The sequence below is a fragment of the Lynx rufus genome, unplaced genomic scaffold (assembly GCF_022079265.1).
Source record: "Lynx rufus isolate CCGP_SWC_20201006 ecotype Redwood Valley unplaced genomic scaffold, mLynRuf1.p SCAF_7, whole genome shotgun sequence".
Classification (NCBI taxonomy): domain Eukaryota; kingdom Metazoa; phylum Chordata; class Mammalia; order Carnivora; family Felidae; genus Lynx; species Lynx rufus.
Genome location: NW_025814889.1, coordinates 94,620,694 through 94,643,010, shown reverse-complemented (window position 1 = coordinate 94,643,010; position 22,317 = coordinate 94,620,694). Strand labels below are relative to the sequence as shown.

The 22,317-nt window shown below is 42.7% G+C and overlaps 1 protein-coding gene across 1 annotated transcript in view; it reads right to left on the bottom strand.

The window, feature by feature from the left end:
* Positions 1 to 22,317, bottom strand: part of MYRFL (myelin regulatory factor like) — a 131,778-nt gene that overhangs the window by 40,901 nt on the left and 68,560 nt on the right. Inside the window, exons 8-11 of the mRNA XM_047066388.1 lie at positions 21,428 to 21,504; positions 19,801 to 19,911; positions 18,149 to 18,239; positions 8,816 to 9,016 (exon numbers count right to left, since the gene is read on the bottom strand). Coding sequence (XP_046922344.1) covers positions 8,816 to 9,016; positions 18,149 to 18,239; positions 19,801 to 19,911; positions 21,428 to 21,504 — 480 coding nt within the window. The remainder of the gene's footprint in view (positions 1 to 8,815; positions 9,017 to 18,148; positions 18,240 to 19,800; positions 19,912 to 21,427; positions 21,505 to 22,317) is intronic.

The following is a 22,317-nucleotide window of genomic DNA, read 5'->3' as shown; positions in this document are numbered from 1 at the left end:
AATGACTTCCATCCACTGACAAACTGAGACAGAGTTTTTATGTCTAAATTACAGGGTGAAAGCTCCCCCATTCACTACTCTTGCATTTTTTCTCTCCTTTGAGGGGTGAACTCTCCTTCTGAGAATGGAGACTGATCACGTTAGAGAGAAAAAATTGCCACTCAGGATTGCAAGGGATCATTTCCAAATGGACATACAGTATAAACACCAAATAAATATAGGCCAACCTTGTATTTACAAACTGAAAATGCTTAGTTCAAGTAACAACCTTTGAGGAATGGATATAACTACTATATCATTGATTTGCTTTTGGACATTTCACTGGAGAAAATTTCCTCAAGTGGCAGGTTGCAAGGCTGTATTGTTCACCTGCTGGACCTTCCAAGATCCAGACTTTCCTCTCCTACAGACGGCTTCTCCCCGAAACCACTCTGGTCAGTGATGGTGTGCTTCTCTGAGCTCACTTCTTTTACAGGTTATTGAAGGTATTCCCAACTTCCACTGCCAGTTCCTCAAAATAATGTCACTGGGTCCCAGCAAAATGATAGTAATACACAATAGAGTGAGTTTTTCCTAAAGCTAAACATGTTTCATTCAAAGGATTTCCTTTTGAGTTTTTTTTTAATGTATTCATGGTAATAGTAGAATCAATTTTTATAATGACCTTATTCTATAAGTAAAATGCTGGTAGCTCTTTTTCTTTTCTTTTCTTTTTTTTAAATTTTTTTTAAATCTTCATTTATTTTTGAGAGAGAGACAGAGTGTGAGTGGGGGAGGAACAGAGAGAGGGAGACACAGAATCTGAAGCAGGCTCCAGTCCCCAAGCTATCAGCACCGAGCCTGACCCAGGGCTCAAACTCACAAACAGCGAGATCATGACATGAGCCGAAGTCAGAGGCTTAACCGACTGAGCCACCCAGGCACCCCACCCTTTTTCTTTTAGGATTTTCTCTTAGGCTATAATTTTCTTTTAGGATATAATGATTACAAAACCAGTGGTCTCTTGGCAATTAAAATTATACTGCCTTGACATTCATCCATGTATTAGAGTAACCAAAATTGCTTTGTTGTTCTTGTTTTATGAACACCCTGAAATGGCCTTCAACTCCTCCCTTGACCCACTCTGTTGGGTGAGTTGGAAAGCTCCTCCGATATCATTAAAAGTTCCCTGTCCTTCACTAGTTTGGCTGATTGTGAAAAATTGTGGCTTGACACTTACCTGGCTAACTGTGCAAACTCTATTTCAGGTACTTCTTGGGAAGTATAATTTTGAGCTCACTGTTATTTTGATACTTGCTGTCATCAAAAGCCTGGTTCAATTCATTTATTCACTGTATTATTCAACTAACATTTAACAGTCACCTTCAACATACCATGCACTACACTAAGTGCTGGGACTTTAAAAAGTGATTGCTTTTTAAAAGTTTGTGGTCAACTAATTGTGCAACCTGAAACCATAAAACTCGTAGAAGAGAACACAGGTAATTTCCCTGACATCAGCCACAGCAACATTTTATGTCTCCTAAGGCAAGGGAAACAAGAGCAAAAATAAACTATTGGGATTACATCAAAATAAAAAGCGTTTGCACAGTGAAGGAAACCATCAACAAAACAAAAAGGCAACCTACTAAATGGGAGAAGATATTTGCAAATGATATATTTGATAAGGGATTAATATCCAAAATATATAAAGAAGTTATACAAAAAAAACAAATAATCTGATTAAAAATGGGCAGTCAACCTGAATACACATTTTTCCAAAGAAGACATCCAGAGAGGCAACAGACACAGGAAAAGATGCTCAGTGTCACTAATCATCACGGAAATGCAAAGCAAAACCACAGTAAGATATCACTTTATACCTGCCAGAATGGCTAGAATCAAAAAGACAAGAAATAGCAAGTGTTGGCCAAAATGTGGAGAAAAATGTATTATTGGTGGGAATGTAAATTGGTACAGTGTTTTTGGGAATGTGAATTGGTACAGTCATTGTGCACTGTTGGTGGGAATTAAAACGGTACAGCCATTGTGGAAAACAGTATGGAAGTTCCTCAAAAAGTTAACAGTAGAAATACCATATGATCCAGTAATTCCACTGAGGAGAACCCAAAGAAAGTGAAAACATTCATTCAAAAGGATATATGCACCCTGTGTTTGCTGTAGCATTATTCACAATAGCCAAGATATGGAAGCAACCCAACTGTCCAATCTTAGATGAATGGGTAAAGAAAATGTAGTATATTCATACAATGGACTATTACTCAGCCATTAAAACATTGTGAGGTCTTGCTATTTGAGACAACATGGATGGACTTCAAGGGTATTATACTAAGTGAAATAAGTCAGACAAAGACAAATACCATATGGTTTTACTTACTTGTGGAATTAAATACAAACACAATTAAAAACAAAACAAATGAATAAACAAGCAAAAAGCAGGTATAGAGAACAAACTGATGGTTGCCACAGGGACGGTGGGGATAGGCAAAATGGGTGAAGGAAAGTGGAAGATACAAGCTTCCAGGGGCGCCTGGGTGGCTCAGTGGGTTAAGCATCCGACTTTGGCTCAGGTCATGATCTCACGGTCTGTGAGTTCGAGCCCCGGGTCAGGCTCTGTGCTGACAGCTCAGAGCCTGGAGCCTGCTTTGAATTCTGTGGCTCATTCTGTCTCTCTGACCCTCCCCCCCCACTCAAACTCTATCTCTCAAAAATGAATAAATGCTAAAAGAAAAATTTTAAAAAAAGATACAGGCTTCTAGTTATGGAATGAAAAAGTCATGGGAATAAAAGGTACAGCACAGGGAATATAGTCACTGGGGTTGTAATAGCCATTTATGGCAACTATACTTGTGATGATAATAGCATAACACACAGAATTGTTGAATCACTGTGCTGTACACCTGAAACTAATGTAATGTTGTGTGTTAATTATATTCAAATAAAATATAAATAAGCAAAATAAAAATTAAGAAAAACTTTAAAACAAAATGAAAATGAATAAATAAGTTTTCTAATTGTCTTGACTTTGTAGCATACTGTTTCTCTGGGATTACACATTCCAAGTTTCCTAAAATTTAGACCTATTAAATGAAATTTTTAAAAAATGTTTGTGGGGCACCTGGGTGGCTCAGTCGGTTAAGCCACTGAGTTCAGCTCAGGTCATGATCTCACAGTTTGTAGGTTTGAGCCTCGTATCAGGCTCTGTGCTGACAGCTCAGAGCCTGGAGCCTGCTTTGGATTCTGTGTCTCCTCCTCTCTCTGCACCATCCCCCCCACCCCCCACCTCACACCACTCTGCCTCTCTCTCTCTCGAAAATAAACATTAAAAATTTTTTTTCTAAATGTCTGTGGACTAGACAGGCAGACCCATCATAAATGAAAATGTGAGAAATGCAGGATGAAAATGGAACTATGGATCGAGAATTTGGCAGCTCCAAGGAGGACCCCAAAATATTCCTAGGGGAGCATAAAGAAAGACTTCCTAGAGATGGCAAAACCCCACTGAGATCTTGGCTTATTTCGATCTTCAAATAAGTTCTGCTCCTTTCGCTTCAGGCCTTTGGCTCAGGGCATTTCCCAGCCTTGAAAGCTCTTCCTTCCCACTCCTACCTTCTCCCCCAACTTAAACATCCCTTCACCAGGGAAGCATTTCTTGATTTCCAACACCAGGAAGGGTCCCTTTGCCTTGTGTGCCAATGGGAGCTGTTGTTTTTCTTCATAGTGCTTATCACGGTTATCACCAAAGTTGTGTCACCTTCATTATCTGTCTTCCCTATAGGATATATACCCCCTGAGGATGAGGACAAATCTATGGCCATGGTTTTCTGCTCACCACCAAATCACCAGTTTCTAGTACAATTCCTTGCATGTAGTTGACACTCAACTAACATTTCTTAAATAAATTAATAACTTAATAAATAAACCTCATACGAATAAATTTAAGAAAGGAGTTAGTCAGGGAAAGATGCAGGGTAGAAAGAAGGGACAGAAAGGGTGAGGCCAAGACCCAATGCTAGACCGAAAGAACACCATGAGTAAAGTGCCAAGGGAGTAAGTTCCCTGAATGTCTGCCCAACCAGGGTGGAGTTTGGCATTACTAGACTGTAAAGATTAAGGCCAGAGCAGGGAGGGCCTTGCAGGCCATGCTAGGGAGGGGCAGTCACAATCTCACATTGCCCTGTGCACACAGCTATCACTGTGAGCTCCTATATTCAGCAAATATTTAATGAACAGCTACTGTGTGCCAGGTGCTATCCTAGGCATTGGAGATGCAATGAATATTTCTTACTCAGAGTTTAGATTTTTTTTTTTTAAAGTTCTATTTTTGAGGGCAAGTCTCACATCTAGTTGATCTCAGGACCTCTGGAGTGCCCAGCAGAGTGGCTCACATGTTATAGACACCCCAAACCTTCAATGAAAGAAAAAGCCATGAAAGAATGAAGGTAGTGAAACAGCAGAACAATCCCTGTCAATCAGAAGCCAGCATGGCATGGCCTTGCACTAGCCAGGCCCCACCCAGTTCCCCATTCCCTGCACCCTTGGGAATCCTGTGGCTGCTTTGCCTACTTTTCATCATCCCCGTGGTTCCTGCACGAGCCCTCATGGGTGACCTTTGCTGCCAACAGGAAGCAGAGGAGGCTGTGTCCTCACTGAGGCTGTCCAGGCTACCCAGAGGGAACATGACCCCTGGTGACTAAGCTGGATCCTTTAATGCATTTTCCCCCGAAGGCATATTGCTGGACGAAGCATATTGTGGGTTTGATGGTATTATTACCATTGTGCTTCAGAGAGATTTTTGGCTGAAGAAAATTTTCAGGGTTGGTTTGGGGATCTAAACCCCTTCTGCAACAACGTTTCTATAAGACAATGCTCTTCTGGTTTCTAATGTGGGGCTGTACTTTCCAAAGTTAAATATAAACTGCCCATGCTGCACACTCCCTCTGTGTACACTTGACCGAGGGAAAGCCCTCGAGGCAAGGGCTGTGCCTTCTCAGAATCCTCCTCCAGGAGCCAAACACTGGCCAACACTTAACACCACACCTTGCTCATCCACGTGGGTTGAGTAAGAAGCTAGAAGCTGAATTCAGGTGTCTGAGGTGACCTTGCCCACAGCAGTTTCAGAAAGTTTTGACCCTGAATGTACATGGCCATCGTGGTCATGCTGCCTCAAGCCCAAGGTTTCTCTATCATTTTTCTTTCTTTCTTTCTTTCTTTCTTTCTTTCTTTCTTTCTTTCTTTCTTTTTACAATCTGAGAAGCATTTATTCTTGAAAAACTGCTGGACTTTGGGTAAGAACAGTAGGAGTCCATGGCATTCTTGCCTAGGGCTGTGCCCATCTCTTCACCACTCCCAGCTCGGTGGGCTCAGAGGTGCACTCCTCAGCGAGGGAGACGATGCAGACCAGCCCCTGTGCTGCCCAGATCAAAGGGACTCACTCAGTTTGCAGTGGCGGGTGACGTCTGTAAGGCTTCTCTATCATTAACCCCAGAACTACACCACAGAAAAGTCATTCTTGTCTGTGGGACTCCACAGTTTGTCCAGGGAGGGAGATCCTGTTATCCACCATCTGGCCACAGCCTAGACTATTAGTCTCGCATCAGGAGCAGCTTGAGTAACACTGGCTCACCCCAAGTTGAGGAACTTCTGCATCTGGCTCCTGGCCCTTGGAGACTTTCATCTTAACTGATTTCGTTCCTGGTTTTTATTTTGGAATCTCTTGTAACCTTGTTTTCAGCCTTCATCATAAAATTGCATTGATGCGTTCAACTTTCAGCTTCCTCACTTTTTTTGCATTGGCCTTGATGATCTTCACGCTCTTCTGTTTTCCAGCATATCATCTCCACCCTAATTTTGCTGTTTCCATTGAAAGAGCTGCATTTCCTTCTGCAGTCTGTAGTCACATCAGTAAACACAATGTTGGGATATGTTAGGCTGCTCCTCATTAAGGCCGACCTCATTTTCCCAGTGGGTCCAGGGCACGGGCTTCGGTCACATCTGCTTTATCTTCTCCGTGTCTTGTAGACGTGTCCAGATGAGCACAGGGATCTCCACCAGGACTCTCTATGCAGAGTGCTCATGTGCTTAATACCTACAAAACAACCTCCATCGCCCTGAGTGAAGATGCACAGAGCCGGGGCAAGGAAGCAACTTATATTTATTTCCCCCTCCCCCAATCATCACAGTACTGGGCAATGTGTTTGGACACTATGTTTTGCAACAGCTCATCTGGAAGCCAGCTCTGGTTATCATGCATCCTTTAACAATGAGAAATTGCCTCAAGTCCTATGCTTGTAATCAGATCAACCAAGGGCCCACTTCCCAGAGCATTTGGAGGAATGGCTATTCTTAAAAGTTGGGCAAACTGAGTCAGGAGGAGGTGAAGACAAAGTTCACACATCTGTCAGCCCCATCATCAGCATTATCATCGCCTCTTTTGTCTGTAATGGTGAACAGGACTGGTAAGTGCGTCTCTCCCCATTGGATGGGGGCCCCCAAATGTGGGGCCCCTTGATTGGGTGGAGGCTGGCAGCACGGGCTATGAAAAAATTCACCCAACGCAGAACAAAGGAGATAGAAGTTTAGTGAATATACCACAGGAGGAGGGGCAGGCAGTGAGGGAGAGGCTGTCTGCAGTGAGGTAGGTGGATGGGGGTTGTAGTTGGATGGGGAAGGCAAGGAGGCATGGGGACATATGGAATTTTCCCTTTCCTGGTAACCATGCCTGGTTGTAAGTAGCCCATTGGTTACTTAAGGCCTATGGATATTTTGAGGTGGGTCACCTGATGGGTCGGTCTGTCTGTGTTCAGCATCATGGTCTCTGTGAGCCCTTTCTACATTCCATTGCTCAAGTCTGTTGCCTAAAAGCAGCCTCTACGATAAGATTTCTAGAGATCTATATTTCATACATGTGGATAGACCTATTAAAAACAAATATATTAATATGAAATAAGTTAATAAATGAATTACATGTAATTTGCATTTTATACAAGTAAGTAATAATATCTATTTGTCCCGCTAAAGAATGCTTCACGTATATGAGCTTAGAAGAAGCCCTTAACACAAGTGAATTGAACATGAGCCTTCCCTGCTCACAGGAGAATAAACAGAAGCACAGGACATCTCTGGGCCAAGGTTCCTGGGCCAGCGCTTGCCCGAATCAGGACTAAACCTCCTTCCACCATCACGCTGCCGTGAGCAGGCAGGGGAGACAGAAATTCCACATTTGGAGCCTGGATTGGGGTGACATTTTATTTACACAAGAAGGTGTCATGGAAGGGATTTGAGAAGTTCTAGGGAAGCTTGTTATTTTAAGACAATATGTTTTCTTCGGACAAGGGGCAGCGCCCGAAGACATCTGGTAAGTGTACTGTGAAAGCCTAATAGTGACGAGAGGAGCTGTGGAGGACTTTCCCAGCTTGTTATCTGCCATTTGCATTTAGATAAGACCTGTAGGGAATTGTATAGACAATTGCAAAAATAAGTTTGAGTTGGTGTGATCTGAAACTCAGACAGTTTATCTCTCTCTAGAAGTCAAAAAAGCACAGTATCTAGGACTGGAATCGGGAAATATACGTGAGAACTTTCTAGCCCTAAGAGTTCCCATCCGGCTAGCAGGTCACAGCTCTTCGAACATGAACCACAGCTTTGCAATCAGTATAAAAGTCTGCAATTACAACCATTCTTTGGAATGCACTCAGCAAAGGAGGACATTCCTTGGCCGGTTTGGAAACACCAGTGCAGATTTGCACTGGGAAAGGAATGCGGTCTGGAAGAATGGCCAATGATTTACAGATTGTGTCTCCTATTCACTAAAAAAGAATAAGGGAAGGAGGTTAAAAACACAATTCCGCCACAGCCTCAAAAACGCTTACAGGAGCAGCAGTGTGAGTGCAAAGGTGGAGAAGTGATAGAAGCAGTGAATGGGAAACAGACTTAAAGGATGGAAGAGCTAGAACCTGGAGTGGCCAGGCTAAGGGATTAGCATCTTAATCCTAATCTCTTAGGTCTTCATAGCAGCTGTAACTTGCCATGGTGATTCACTTCTTCTTATCTCAATGTGTAAAAACAAATAAAGGACTTGGCGGGGTCAAGCAGAGAGGCACCGTTTCCATCTTACAGATAAAAGCACTGGGTTGGGGCGGGGTTGTTCCGCCCAGGGCGAGCCTAAAGTGGAGAAGCACCACCTGATTCATGAGCCTGATTTCTGCCTTCCACTAGGTAACTGTCTTTCCACAGAGGGAGGAGGTCTTGGTCTAGAGCCTCAGGCGACGGGGATTGACCTTGGTGGAGGCTAGGGGTGGGAAGAGGAGCTTCTCCAACTGCTCCTCAGAGAAGGACAATGAATGGGGAAGACCATGGCTGGCAGGGCTGGTCCCAGGGACTCTGGGAGGAAGAGGCTGGGGGTCTAGTAGAAATACAGGCAGGGACTGGACTGAGACAGTGCTCAGATGAACAGGGAAATGGACATTTGGAGACAGAAAGGAAAAGGCAAGCTTCAATGGCTGACAATGTGTGGAAGGAAAGGCAACGGCCCATGGAAAATAGCTGAGAGACTTCTGCTTGGGAAGCCAGTGCTGTGCTGTCACTGCCCACTGCTCCTGGCAGGTGAATCCATTCTCCTGGGTAGGAGCTACATTACCCTTTCAGCAGAGATGCCTGTCGGCTCCAACATTCATAACCGTTACGCATTGTGTTCATCCCCTATAAACAGGTGACATATAGAGACGCTCTGTGCGAGGTGTGTCAGAGTCCAGGAGTGCCCAGCACACCTGACTCAGGTGTCAGCGGAGGCGCCCAAGGCCTGCCCTGTGCTCACCTCCTGGATATTGTGCTTTGCCCTGCTGTCAGAGGGATGCATAATTGTCCCCATCACTTTCATGTTGCCACAGACGACCAGGGCCTCATCCGGCGCATCTGTATTGATTCCCACTCGACCATGACAAACAACAGATTCTGGAACTTGTCCTCGCTGCCATAATGCATCACTGTCATTTTCAAACTGCCCAGGGTTAGAGGCCTGGAAAAAAATACAGAACTATGTTACCATTGAAGTTACAGTAGCAAATAGATGATTGCTTGATTCCTCAGAGCAGGGGAAAACAGAATGTTATGTAAGTCTTTCACCTGCGAATCATATATCAGATGGGACATTCTGACATATCCAAATAACTGTGGCACCAGAAGAGCCCCTAACTGCTCTGCTGCCCATGAGCAGGAGCTCAGCATGCCATGGTTTGGGACGCCCAGTCTCTACTGCAACTACGTGGAGTTGAGAACGTGTAAGTTATACTGGGTGGATGATAAGGAAGAAGAAAACTCAAAACGACCTTCTTTTCAGGGATGATAATATTAATAAGGATTTAAAACCAGAACCTTACATCAGAAGATACTACGAGTTTATTAAAGCCCAGATAAATAAAAATACTTTGCATTTAGTTAGCCCTTTTATACTTTCAAAACACTTTAATATTTATGATTTCATACACAATTGACAAGCAAATGACAGGACAAATATACTTATACACCTCAATGATTCCCCAAACACAGATGACATTGAAAAAGGATAACAACAGCTACGTTTGTTGCGTCTAGTCCACATCCCCATTCTAGGAGATGTGTACCATTCCCCTCATTTTACAGATAATCGAAAAGACTCTGTGCCCAAGGCCACAAAGCTAGTAAATTCTGGAGCTGGACCTATACTTCCTTTAATTATTAAATAATGATTCTGACTTCTCCTATCAGAAGTAGCCCTGGCCAAAAGCAGTCTTCAACGAGAATCCAAGTGAAACTATTGAGATTAGACAAAGTTCTGGAGATTCTGCTCTTAAATGAAAGCCTTTGCTGAGGGATTCTTCACTCTACTGCTTTCCCTCTTCCCCACCTCCTGGGGCTGCTGAACATATTTCCAAATATCTTTAAGTAGGGATCTCTGAATCCCTCCAAATCCTCACAACAGAATTAATGTTTTTAACATGATGGCCTATTCTTCTAAATGTGAAACTTTTGTGTGTTTGAGGCAGGCTGTCACAAATTCAGACAAGCACTATAGACCCTGATCATCTAAGAAGTCAACGCTGACACCAAAGTCTTGACTTTCAGCCTTTCTGGGCAGCCCAGGGGACATTGCAAACTCAGGACCTGAATATGCACAGATCATCTCCGGAGAATACTTGAGGCACCAGTAACAGTGGTTTCTTCAAGGCCAGGAACTGGGAGATGGGAAACTGATCTGGGAAGGAGATTCACTGCTCAACTTATACTCTCTTGGTATTGTTTCAATGTTTTTGCCACAAGCATGTGCTACTGATTTTAAAATAATAATTTTTTAAAAACCCATAAAGTTTAGTTCTTAGTTTGGGTTCAGTTGAAGCACGTGTAGGAGTCTCCAAGGTTTTCATTCTCACCTGTCTGAACCCCAAGCTACTTGGAAGAGTCAACCATTGACATTTGATAGGCGAAAGCAGAAAAGAAGTAAAAACTTTGAACATCATTTTGTGTCAGTTAAGCAAAGAGCTTTGTTGCAAGGTCCCTAGATCCTCCTGGGTTGTGAATGGCAAATTGGCTTTGACCCAAATCCTTCTATAGCAAGCAGTCAACTAAAACCAACGGTGTACCATATAAATGTTGATGTATTTTGCTCTACCTTGAACATAAGGAGCCACTACAAGAAAACAAAATAGACAGTGATGGATTTTTTTTTTCTTAATGAGCTTTGGAATAATTGTTATCATAAACTTGATATCATGTTGGAATAGCAGATAAGGTAGATTCAATTTTTTGGAACAATTATAACAATCTCACTTGGCTTTCATCAGATGAAAACTCAGATCCCTAAAATATGTTCAGATCATTTGGGAAAGGGCCGCATATCTGCAATTTGCCAAATAAATAGACCTATGGAGGAGTCCTCCTCGTCATTAATGGGAGATGTCATAAAATCTGCGAACTTTCTTCCCCCTTCTCTGGTATCCGCAATCTTAATGTGTCAAAACAAACTGTAACGTACTAGTTCTTTCTGGAATTATGAAATTGTGTTCCCATATGGTCCATTGGTGGTTCATTGATATCAAACACTGAAATGAATCAAAGTCTCCAAATACTTTTATTATTTATCCCACAGCCCCATATATGTAGGGAAAACCTGAACATTTTAATCTATGTTATGACACAAACTGGCTGTGTGACCTTGGGGCAGTCACTTAACCTTTCTGTACTGGCTTTTTTCTTTGAAGAATAAAGATAATAATGACTTCTTTACCTATCTCACAGCGTCGTGGGAATTTACTGAAATCACATATATGGGAATACTTTGCAGAAATGAGGAGGAATAATCTCAAATTATCCTTAAAACACTGCTGTGCATAACAACTACTGTCCAACCAATACAGGCATACCTCCTTTTATTAAGTTTTGCTTTATTGCACTTCACAGATTATGCATTTTTTTTTTTTTTTTTTTTTTTTTTTTTTACAAATTGAAGTTTGTAGCAACCTTGCATGAAGCCAGTCTGTCTGCACCCTAGACTATGGATGTCACAGTGTCTGCTCATTTCATGTCTCTGCCACAATTTGGTAATTCTCGCAATATTTCAAACTTTTTAATTTTATCACCATTACATTTGTTATGGTGATCGGTGATCAGTGATCTTTAATATTACTGTTATAATTTGGAGAGCCACAAACCATGCCACAAATCATAAGACGGCATAACTTAATCAATAAATGTTATATGTATTATTCTGACTGTTCCACAAACTACCCATTTCCCCATCTCTCTCCTTCTCCTCGGGCCTCACTATTCTTTGAGACCAAGAATATTAAAATGAAGCCAACTAATAACCCTACAATGGAATTTAAGTACTGAAGTAAAAGGAAGAGACGCATGTTTCTCACTTTAAATCAAAAGCTAGAAATGATTAAGCTTAGTGAGAAAGGCATGCTGAAAGCTGAGATAGGCTGAAAGCTGGGCCTCTCGTACCAGATAACCAAGTTGTGAATGCAAAGGAAATGAAAAGTGCTACTCCAGTGAACACACGAATGATAAGAAAGTGAAAGCCGTATTGCTGATATGGAGAAAGATTTAGAGGTCTGGATAGAATATCAAACCGACCACAACGTTTCCTTAAGCCAGAGCCTAATCCAGAGCGAGGCCCTAACTTTTCAATTCCATGAAGGCTGAAAGAGGTGAGGGGACTGCAGAAGAAAAGTCTGAGACTAGCTGAGGTTGGCTAGGGTTTAAGGGGAAAAGTCATATGTATAACATAAAAGTGCAGGGTGAAGCAGCAAGTACTGATATAGAAGCTGCAGCAAGTTCTCCAGGAGATCTGAACAATCAATGATGATGGCTTCACTAAACAACAGATATTTAATGTAGATGAAACAGTCTTCTATTGGAAGAAGATGCCATCTAGGACTTTTGTAGCTACAGAGAAGTCAATGCCTAGCTTCCAAACTTCAAAGGACAAGCTGACTCTATATTGAAGTCAGCGCTCACTGACCATTCCAAAAAGCTTCAGGCCCTTAAAAAGCTACCCTAAGTTGGGATGCCTAGGTGGCTCAGTCGGTTAAGTGTCCAGCTTTGGCTCAGGTCATGATCTCACGGTTCATGGGTTCAAGCCCTGCATCAGGCTCTGCACTGATAGCTCAGAGCCTAGAGTCTGCTTCAGATTCTCTGTTTCATTCTCTCTCCCTGCCCCACCCCTCCCCTTGTTCTCTCTCTCTCTCTCTCTCTCTCTCTTTCTCTCTCAAAAATAAATAAACATTAAAAACATATATATTTTTAAAAGTTACCCTAAATCTACTCTGCCTGGGCTCTACAAATGGAACAAAACCCAGAGGCCAGCATATCTGTTTGCAACATGGTTTACTGAATATTTTAAGCCCACTGTAGAGATCACCCAGAAAAGAAGATTCCTTTGAAAGTATGACTGCTTATTGATAATTTACCTGGTCATCCAAGAGCTCTGATGGAGATATACAATGAGATTAACATTGTTTTCATGCCTGCTAACACAACATCCATTCTGCATCCCATGGGTCAAGGAGTAATTCTGACTTTCAAGTCTTATTATGTAAGAAATATATTTCAGAAGGCTACAGCTGGCATGGATAGTGATTTCTCTGATGGATCTGGGCAAAGTAAATTGAAAGCCTTCTGTAAAAGATTCACCATTCTATATTTCTTTTTATTTTTGTTTTAAGTAGACTCCATGTCTAATGTGAGACTGGAAGTCACAACCCTAAGATCAAGAATCGCATGCTCTCCTGACTGAGCCAGCAAGGTGCCCCTAGGAGTCACCATTCCAGATGCCATTATGAACGTTCCTGATTCATTGGAAGAGGTGGAAATATTCATATTAAAGGAGTTTGGAAGAAGTTGATTCCAACCCTCATGGATGACTTTGAGGGGCTCACAGCTTTAGCGGAGGTGGTAGAAAGAGCAAGAGAGCCAGAATGAAAAATCCAGCCTGAAGATATGATGAATTGCTGAAATCTCATGCTAAAACTTTCATTGATGAGAGTTGCTTCTTATGCATGAGAAAAGAAAGTTGTCTCTTGAGGTGGAATCTACTCCAGGTGAAGATGCTGTGAAGATTGTTGAAATGACAACGAAGGATTTAGAATATTACATAAGCTTATTTGATAAAACGACAGGGTTTCAGAGGACTGATTCCAATTTTGAAAGAAGTTCTATAGTGGGTAAAATGCTGTCAAACAGCATCACATGCTATAAGGAACTATTCATAAGAGGAAGAGTCAACTGATGTGGCAAACTTCACTGTTGTCTTATTTTAAGAAAGTGCCAGGGCCACCCTAACCTTCAGCAACCACCCCCTTGATCAGTCAGCAGCCATGAACTTTGAGGCAGGACCCTCCGCCATCTCTAAAAGGTTCCGTCTGGAGCCGAACCCGCAATGTCTCTGAAATATGTCTGTAATCATTCAATCTGCTCTCCTCAGCAACACAGCGGCAAAGTTAATGAAATTCTGCCAGGGAGCACCATTCACTGAGTAAAATGTAAATGGCGCCCTCTGCAGGTGCTTGGAATAGGAAATAGCAATTAACAGTAATTTGAGGTTTGTTCTAAATTTGGAATGGAAAGCTGGAATTTCTTTGCTTTCCATTGTTTGGGCTTCTAAAGCAGCAGCCAAAGAGCATAATAGGAGAGCCTGAGTTGAGGAAGGCAGTTAATAACAAATCAATTTTTGTATCTTTTGAAAGGGCTATGGAAAATGGGCCCAGAAACGCTCCCTACCAGTGTTAGTCAACGTGTGGTCTGGAGGTCAGTAGGCAGCAGCATCGGCATCTCCTGGAAACTTGTCAGAAATGTACATTCAACTTACTGAATCAAAAACTGTGGAGGTGCCTGGGTGGCTCAGTCGGGTAAGTGTCCAACTTTTGCTTTCAGTTCAGGTCATGATCTCACAGTTCATGAGTTCGAGTCCTATGTTGGGGTCTGTGCTGACAGAGCGGAGCCTGACTGGGATTCTCTCTCTCTCTCTCTCTGCCCCTCCCCCGCTCAAGTTCTCCGCCCCCCACCTCAAAATTAATAAATAAACATTTCAAAAAAACCAACAACTGCGGAGGTGGGACCCAGGTATCTCTGTTCTACTCTCCAGGAGATTCTTTGTACCATACACGCCTGGTCGAGTTATCTCTTCCATAGTTAACCAGCAAGTTGAATCCCAACTACAGGGTGAAATGGACACTGCTCCACACACTGATTCCTCTGGGTAAATAAAAAATTCATCTGAACTCCAGAAGAGGTGTGTGTGTGTGTGTGTGTGTGTGTGTGTGTGTGTGTTAGGGGAGGGAAGGGGGTTTTGTGGAAAAGGGTGAGAGCTGGTAGCAATGAAGATGCCCTACTCTACGCCCATCCCTCTCCATCCCTGCAGCTGCACTATTTCTTTTGTTCTCCCTGCCCCTGTTTGTCAGTTTTCCATCTTAGGGCAGTGCAGTTTGCAGGGCAGTAAAGGGGGACTTCTTGGGGACGTGCCCATTTATATTCTTCTGGAAAAGAAACTGGAATAATGATTAGTTTTCAAAACTAGGAAACCCCAGTGCGCCTTTGAAGGGCAGACAAAAGTAATCATCCCTCCTGCTTACAACACAGCACTCCAAACCAGGTTTAATCACATGTTTTAGAAGGAAAGTGGAGCTGAATGAAAACCTAGTCATTAACAAGAGAATGTGAAGGAACTCCACTGCAGAATGCTCCCAAAAACAAAGACCTGGGAAATAAACCTGTCTTTGTAGTAAAGCTTAATTTCCATGAAATTGGTCAATTTACACTACAGGACCATAAGATATTTCTAAAGCTGTTCTGATTGACAATCCAAATGAACAATTACTGGGTCTGGCCCACCATTCTCTCTCCAAGGAGAATTCTAACAGTTGTGGTCTCTTGAACCCCTCTTGGGGGCCTGAAACTCATCTAGTCCAAGCCTCATACATTTGCCCTTTATGTTAATCTCTGCTATTGGGAAGAATGATTCTTAGGCTTCGAAATGAACCTGCATTTGCTCCGTGCAGTTTTCAGTTCTCCATATAACGTAGTCTGCTCTTGTAACATCTTCAGTTGTCAATTTTTTCTTTCTTTACTCTGGCGCTCAAACTAACAGACCCAGGCCATAACCTAGGAGGGCACCTCTGGCTTTTTTGGAGAATGTAAGCTGGTCTGTGCTCTGTCTAACTAACTAACTAACAAACTAACTAACTAACTAACTAACTAACTAACTAACTAACTAACTATATATATCCAAGGCATATACCTATATAGAGCTCTCTAGAAACTTAGGGGCAGGAAATGTTTTCTGTGGACATTTTGAAAACTCACTGATTCAAACATATCACCAGTTCTTTTTTTTTTTTTTTCATTTTTCTTTTTCCTTTCTTCTTTTATAAGTAGGCTTCACACCCAGCATGGAGCCCAATGTGGGGCTTGAACTCATGACCCCGAGATCAAGACCTGAGCTGAGATCAAGAGTCAGACGTTCAACCAACGGAGCCACCCAGGTGCCCCAAACATATCATCATTTCTGAAATTCAGTTTTTTTCTCTTGGTTGGTTTCAACGTTAAACAATTAAGCAGATTCAAAAGTGCATGCATTTTCACTTCTGCATTTGGGGTCAGAATAAAATAGTATCACTAAGATATTTCCAGTTTGGGGGAGGGGCAGAATGGTTTTCCCTATCACCATTCTTCTTCTCATTGTTGTTAGGATAACCCTTGTGTTGCCCAGCACACTTCTAAAATAGGGCATTCTCTTTAACCAACAATTATGGCTGGAAGAAAGCAATCAAATCTGGAATGGAATCACTTTTTAAAAATAAAAATTTAGTGAATAACATGGCACCCAATCTTCACTAAGTATAATTTAATGTTTTTTAGTATTTATAACAAATATGAATTGCAGAAACACCTTCTCAAAGTTACCATCATGAGTTAAATGATAATTGTGTTTTGGATACGAGCAAGCACCAATTAACAGAGTTCTGGAAATAGAACATCAGACAGTAGAGTGCTCCCCCTTCTCACCCCCCCCACCCCCCCCCCATTGTACTCCACTCTGCTGGAGTACAGACCTGCCAGCAGGAAATGGAGAAACCCGACACCAGGTAAATTATTCAAGGTGTGCAGGTGACTAGCAGGCTGCCAGACTCAAGCATGAGTTTCCCAGCTCAAAGCAACATTTTCAGAATATCTAATCTATGCTAACTCTGAAAAGAATGGCATTATCTGTCTTTATTCTCCCTATGAAAAACCAGCAACAATAAGTGACTTTACTTTAAATCACACTTGTTAGTGCAGCACAGCAATCCCAGATCACATCACGCCCTGGGCCCCGAACCCGAACCACCCCCCACCCTTCCACCCCCCGCTGAAGGATGGGGAACCACTGCCCCTGCTCCATGACCAAAGAAGAAGGCTCCACCAGCTTTTGCTCCAGTGGCACCCTGTTTGCCACAGATTAGATCGGGTTCCACAAAAACGGCAGGCACATAGTCCAGCCCTTACTCTGGGACATCTGAACACAAGTGTTTTACCTCATTTCCATCATTACTTCACCCCCCATTAAAAGTCTGAGATGCAGTTTAAGGATTTCCACTTATAAGTAGCTTATTATTTTTAATTGATTGGAAGAATTACACAGAAGACCCTTTGTTTCAGAACAGCTTGAGGCAAGAGAGGAAAGACTCATTTCCCCAAACAGGCCAATCTGGTCCCCAGGCCTAAGAGTCACAGCCACGTACGCCCACACTGGACGATTTCTCCTGTTGGACTTCACATGCCCTCCCTGTGTCACAGGACAGCTAGCTCCTCCCTGGCTGCCAGGCCCGTGGTGACCTGTTACCTTATGCCCCTGGTATTCTCAACGGTGGCCAGCCTGGCCTCACACAGCTGCATTTCCAGCTGCCAACAGCTTTACGCTTTTGTGGCTGCCAAGATGCCTGTCCACAGCTGTGACCAATCATTCATTCAGCAAAATGTGCTGAACCATGACTATGTGCTAGGCAGCGGCCCAGATGGTTCCTGGGGTCACCAATCATTTTTGGGTATGAAATTCCTTCTTTACTACTCTCCCCACCCTGTGGGCTTTGGGATCAGAGAGAACTAGGTTGTAACCCGGGCTCCATCCTTCACAAACTGTGCAATCATGATGAGTTTCTCACCTCCTTGAGCCTCAGCTCCTCTGCATGTAAAGAAGGTAACGTAAATGTGGCCCAATGTAAAATGACGCCATATATAAATTATTCAGCTCAGTGCCTGGAATACAGCATTTAAACCAGGGTGTCTCAGCTGCGGCACTGCTGACATTTTGGAAGGGGTAGCTCTTCGTCGTGGGGGCTATCTTGTGCATTGTAAGGGATTGAGCAGCATCCCCGGCCTATACCCACGAGATGCCAGGAGCATCTCCCCCCCGTTGTGACCACCAAAAAATATTTGCAGACATTGCCAAGTGACCTCTGGGGGACAAAAGGTCTCCTAGTTGAGAACCATTATGTGAAAACTAAAATAATAATATCTGCTATTACTATCATCAGTTGAGAAATTGCATACTTCAAGCATGCCAATGAAAATGCAACTTCCACTTCAGCCGAGAAAAGCAGGTGGGATCCGGAAAGATTAAAGAGCTGAACCTTACCCTTACAATGATCCGTTCAGAGATGTGGGCAGACAATAGATAGAACTGGTCTTGGTTAGCAGCATACAGTCCAACCACCAACATGAAGTACCTAAGTCAAAAACAGCAGATCAAGGCCAACGCGTAAGGAAACAGACACATAATTTGTGCGATCAAATGCCACACAACAGTTCATCAATGGTGAATTTATCTCGGCAGCTTTGCACATTTAAAGATTTTCTACTCTGCTTGCAGCTGTCCCTCCTGTGAGAGGAAATAGCAGTGGATTCACTCGGTACTGGTCTGGGTCTACCCTCTGCCCAGTCTGAGGTATTTGCGAGCTGTTCCGCAATTCCCACAGCACAGCGCTGCTCACAAACAAATGCACAACAGGCAGCCATCTTAGAGGTCCCCTTACCGAGAGCTGCCCAAGCCACCTACCCTATCACAGCAGGGTTTGCCCAACCACACCGGGCCCTTCCCACCCCATCTGCTCTTGGCCCTGTATGCTACATACCCCCATGTCGTGACTTAGTCAAAAACCTGGACCCTTCCCTCCAATTGCTCCCAATGAATTTTCATCAAGGTTATTTTAATAGCTTCTTCATATGTAACACTGATGAGGCATTTTTAACATCAGCTCATTTTTTTGAAACCAAAACAAAACTATCCCTATGAGAGTAGCTTTAGTTTTAAGAACCACATGAGAAAACCTTGCCAACTTCCTCTGCAACTCTACAGATTCTCTAATCCTTAGAGAATAGGAGTTGTCCCCTATCTCTAAAGTAAAACAGTCATAGTAATAATTGTTATTTTCATTATAATTATTAGCTATCATCTGAGTCCTCAAAATGTGTCATACACTGGGCTAAGCAGGTTATCTATAGTATTTCATTTAGAACCCCAAAACAACCCCATTGGAGTAGGATATGAACATTGTCCCCATTTTAGAGAATGGGAAAATGAGTCTCAGAGGGTTAAGTCACATGCTCAAGGTCACCCAGCTAGTAAACGGCGGCTTCAAATTTTAAACTCAATTTTTTCCAACTCCAAAACGTATGTTCTAAAACCAGTGATTCCAAATTTGAGTATGCATCAAAGTCACCTGGAGGATTTGTTAAAATACAAATTATTGGGCCCCGCTCCAGAGCTTTCGATTCTGTAGATCTTTGGTGAGAGATCACACTTCTAACAAGCATCCTGGTGACACCATCTCTGCCAGTCTGGGGCCACACTATGAGAACCACAGGTGTAAATCATTGATCTGAGTTCCTTTCCTTTTTTAATCAAAAAGAGGCTATAGCAGAACTCCAGGAATCGGGGCTTTACACTAGTGACCAGCACACAGGTTTCAGCAGGGCAGTTGGTCCTCAACCCTTGGACAGCAGTGAGGCATAAGCATGTGGTCATTCTAGAGAATCGTGGAGGGAGTCAAGGCACGCAGATTTGAGGTTGGGCAGGAGAGTAGGCACTGTGGGGGATGAGCATGGAAAGACAGTAAGGGTAAATGAGACGTGTTAAGAAACAGGAAGAGTTCAAGAAGGGGGAAGTGGCCAAGGGCAGCCTGGGTGGCAGGCTGGCAGCACCAAGAGGACCAGAGGGGCCTCTGGAGGGCACTGGCCAGTCAGATCGAGTACCCGGCCACCGTGGGGCATACACACGGATGCCAGTACCTCTGGTCAGGATTTGGTTTTCCCTTCTTCCTCATGTTATTTGCTGTAGTTTCACTGAAGTGTAAGCGGCCCAATGTAATTTTGGTGACCTGGTCGGCCAGCAGGTCGATTCTAAAACAAACAGCAGAAATACCGAGAGACTGTGAGAGAACGTAGACTCCTCGATCATACCTAACTCATCCTGAGAGTCTCAAGTATGTTCAGTCCCCCATTCCCATCACACTGCAGAGGACAGTTTATTCCAGTTGCTGATTTTTAATAAACTCTCCACAACATGGCCTGGAAAGGCTGCCAGGGAATAATTCTTGAAAGGTAAGATATGCTCATTCAGCAGAAGCTCGAGCCTGGAGTTTCTGACCCATAAGGGCAGTATGCTCCCCATACCACATATGGGTTCTTTTAACTCCACAATGGGGAGAAAAGACATTTCATTTGTGCCTCTGCCACTGCTGCTAGAACTGCCTCCTGATAAGCAATTTCTCTAGGTTCCTCGCGAACTCCTTTGTATCCCCTTCACGTATTTGCCCTCTCTGGGCCTGGCCCCTAAGGAAGACCACACCCAGACTGCCCAGGCGGGAGAGGGAGAACCAGATGCACCAGGCGACTTTACTGCTGTGTTTGTACACATGGCTCCCACCGGAGCGTCAGGCCAAGCTCCTGCCTGGTCTCTCCGGGCGGTAGGACCATATTTGTGCCACCCGGAGTGGGATTGCCTCAGGGTCAGAACACTGGGGTATCTCAACTACGTCCCAGCCAAATAGTCGAAAAGCAAATCACACTCCAAGTCATTCCACAGGCTGAATGCTCACTTTGGGCTGCCATATTGCTTGGGATAATCCCAGGGCTGTGCTCTTTCTATTTTGGAACCCATTAGGCAATCTATCAACATAGCTTTGAAAAATAACAAAAAATGAATTGTAAGCACAGCGTAACTTAAAAGAAAGGTCTCATCATAACCTATGTCAAGGCACCCAGGTAGTTAGCAAAGGTGTCAGTAATAAATGGTTATGAAAATAATGACTTAAAAATGAAGCTTTTTACAAGAGTTTGTTTGAAATTATTTCAATGCATTTTACCTATTTTATTTCTGTTGATACGCATGTGTTCATAATATTAACATCTTATTACCAATGTAGTTTCTGCGGTGGGATTCATTTTATTTTTTATCACTTTTTTTAATTCACATATAGTTGATAAATAATGTTACGTTTGTTTCAGGTGTACAACATAGTGATTTGACATCTCTCTACTTGGGCTATGCTCACCACATCTGTAGCTACCACACAATGCTATCACAATAACACTGACTATATTCCTTGTGCTGTATCTTTCATTCCTGGGACTTACTCATTCTATAACTGGAAGTCTGTATCTCCTACTTCCCTTCACCCATTTTGACCATGCCCCAAACCCTCCCCTCTGGCAACCATCAGTTTGCTCTCTGTATTCATAGGTCTGTTTCTGCTTTCTGTTTGTTTGTTTGTTTGTTCATTTGTTTTGTTTTTTAGATTCCACATGTAAGAGAAATCGCATGGTCGGTGGAATTCATTTTTAATAAACAAAATATATTGGGCAATGGGTCTTTTTACCATAGCATTCACAAAGGAATTCAGAAAAGAAATCTTACTTAACAGGATTGAAAATCTTTTTGCTTCTATCTGCTTGGGATTGTTCAATAGCAATTATTTGACTGGTGGCTTCTACCTGTTTGGAACAACAAAAAGTAAATTAGTTACTGACTACATAAACTTAATAATAAAAATGTTCATTAGTAAACAACATTCAAGTGCTTTAAAACTTTTCCAAGGCATCATGATAGGCACTGGGTAGGAGGAACAAGTCACTGAAAAGACATATAAGACAATGGCCCCAACCTTAAGCAGTATGCTATTGGGGAGAAAAGAAACAATTATCTGTAAAACTAAACAATGAAAACACAAGACAACAGAAAACTTCAGGTGAGCGGTGATTATAGTCTGAGCTAGTAGGTGATTAAAACACCAGGAGCAAAACACAGCAGCGAGGCAGCTCAAAGGATGCAAGCATTCATTCGTTCATTGATCCATTCATTCCATAGATACCTGCATTCGTTCATTCATTTATTCATTCATGTAGGAGCCCCTGCTATGCACCAGGCATTGCCCGAGGCATTGAAGATGAGCAGTGGACAAAATTAAGAGAGATCCCAGCCCTTGAAGAGCTTGCATTTGAATAAGAAGAAATAACAATAAACAATAAAAATAAATAAAATACAGAGAATGGTATTTTTTCAGTACTTGTTACAAAACTCTTCTTGCTCTTAATGAAGAGTGGCATGGGGGTAGTGAGATCTGCCCCGTCATATATGGCTTGTGGGTATTAGCATAATAACAATTTTTCTGAAAAGCAATTGGGCAATCTACATCAAGAGCTTTAATAACATCTGTCCTTTGATGTATAAATTCTTCTGGAATGTATCCTCATGCAAAGACAGGTATACGTGAGTGTTTACTGAAGTTTAACTAACAATAAAAAATT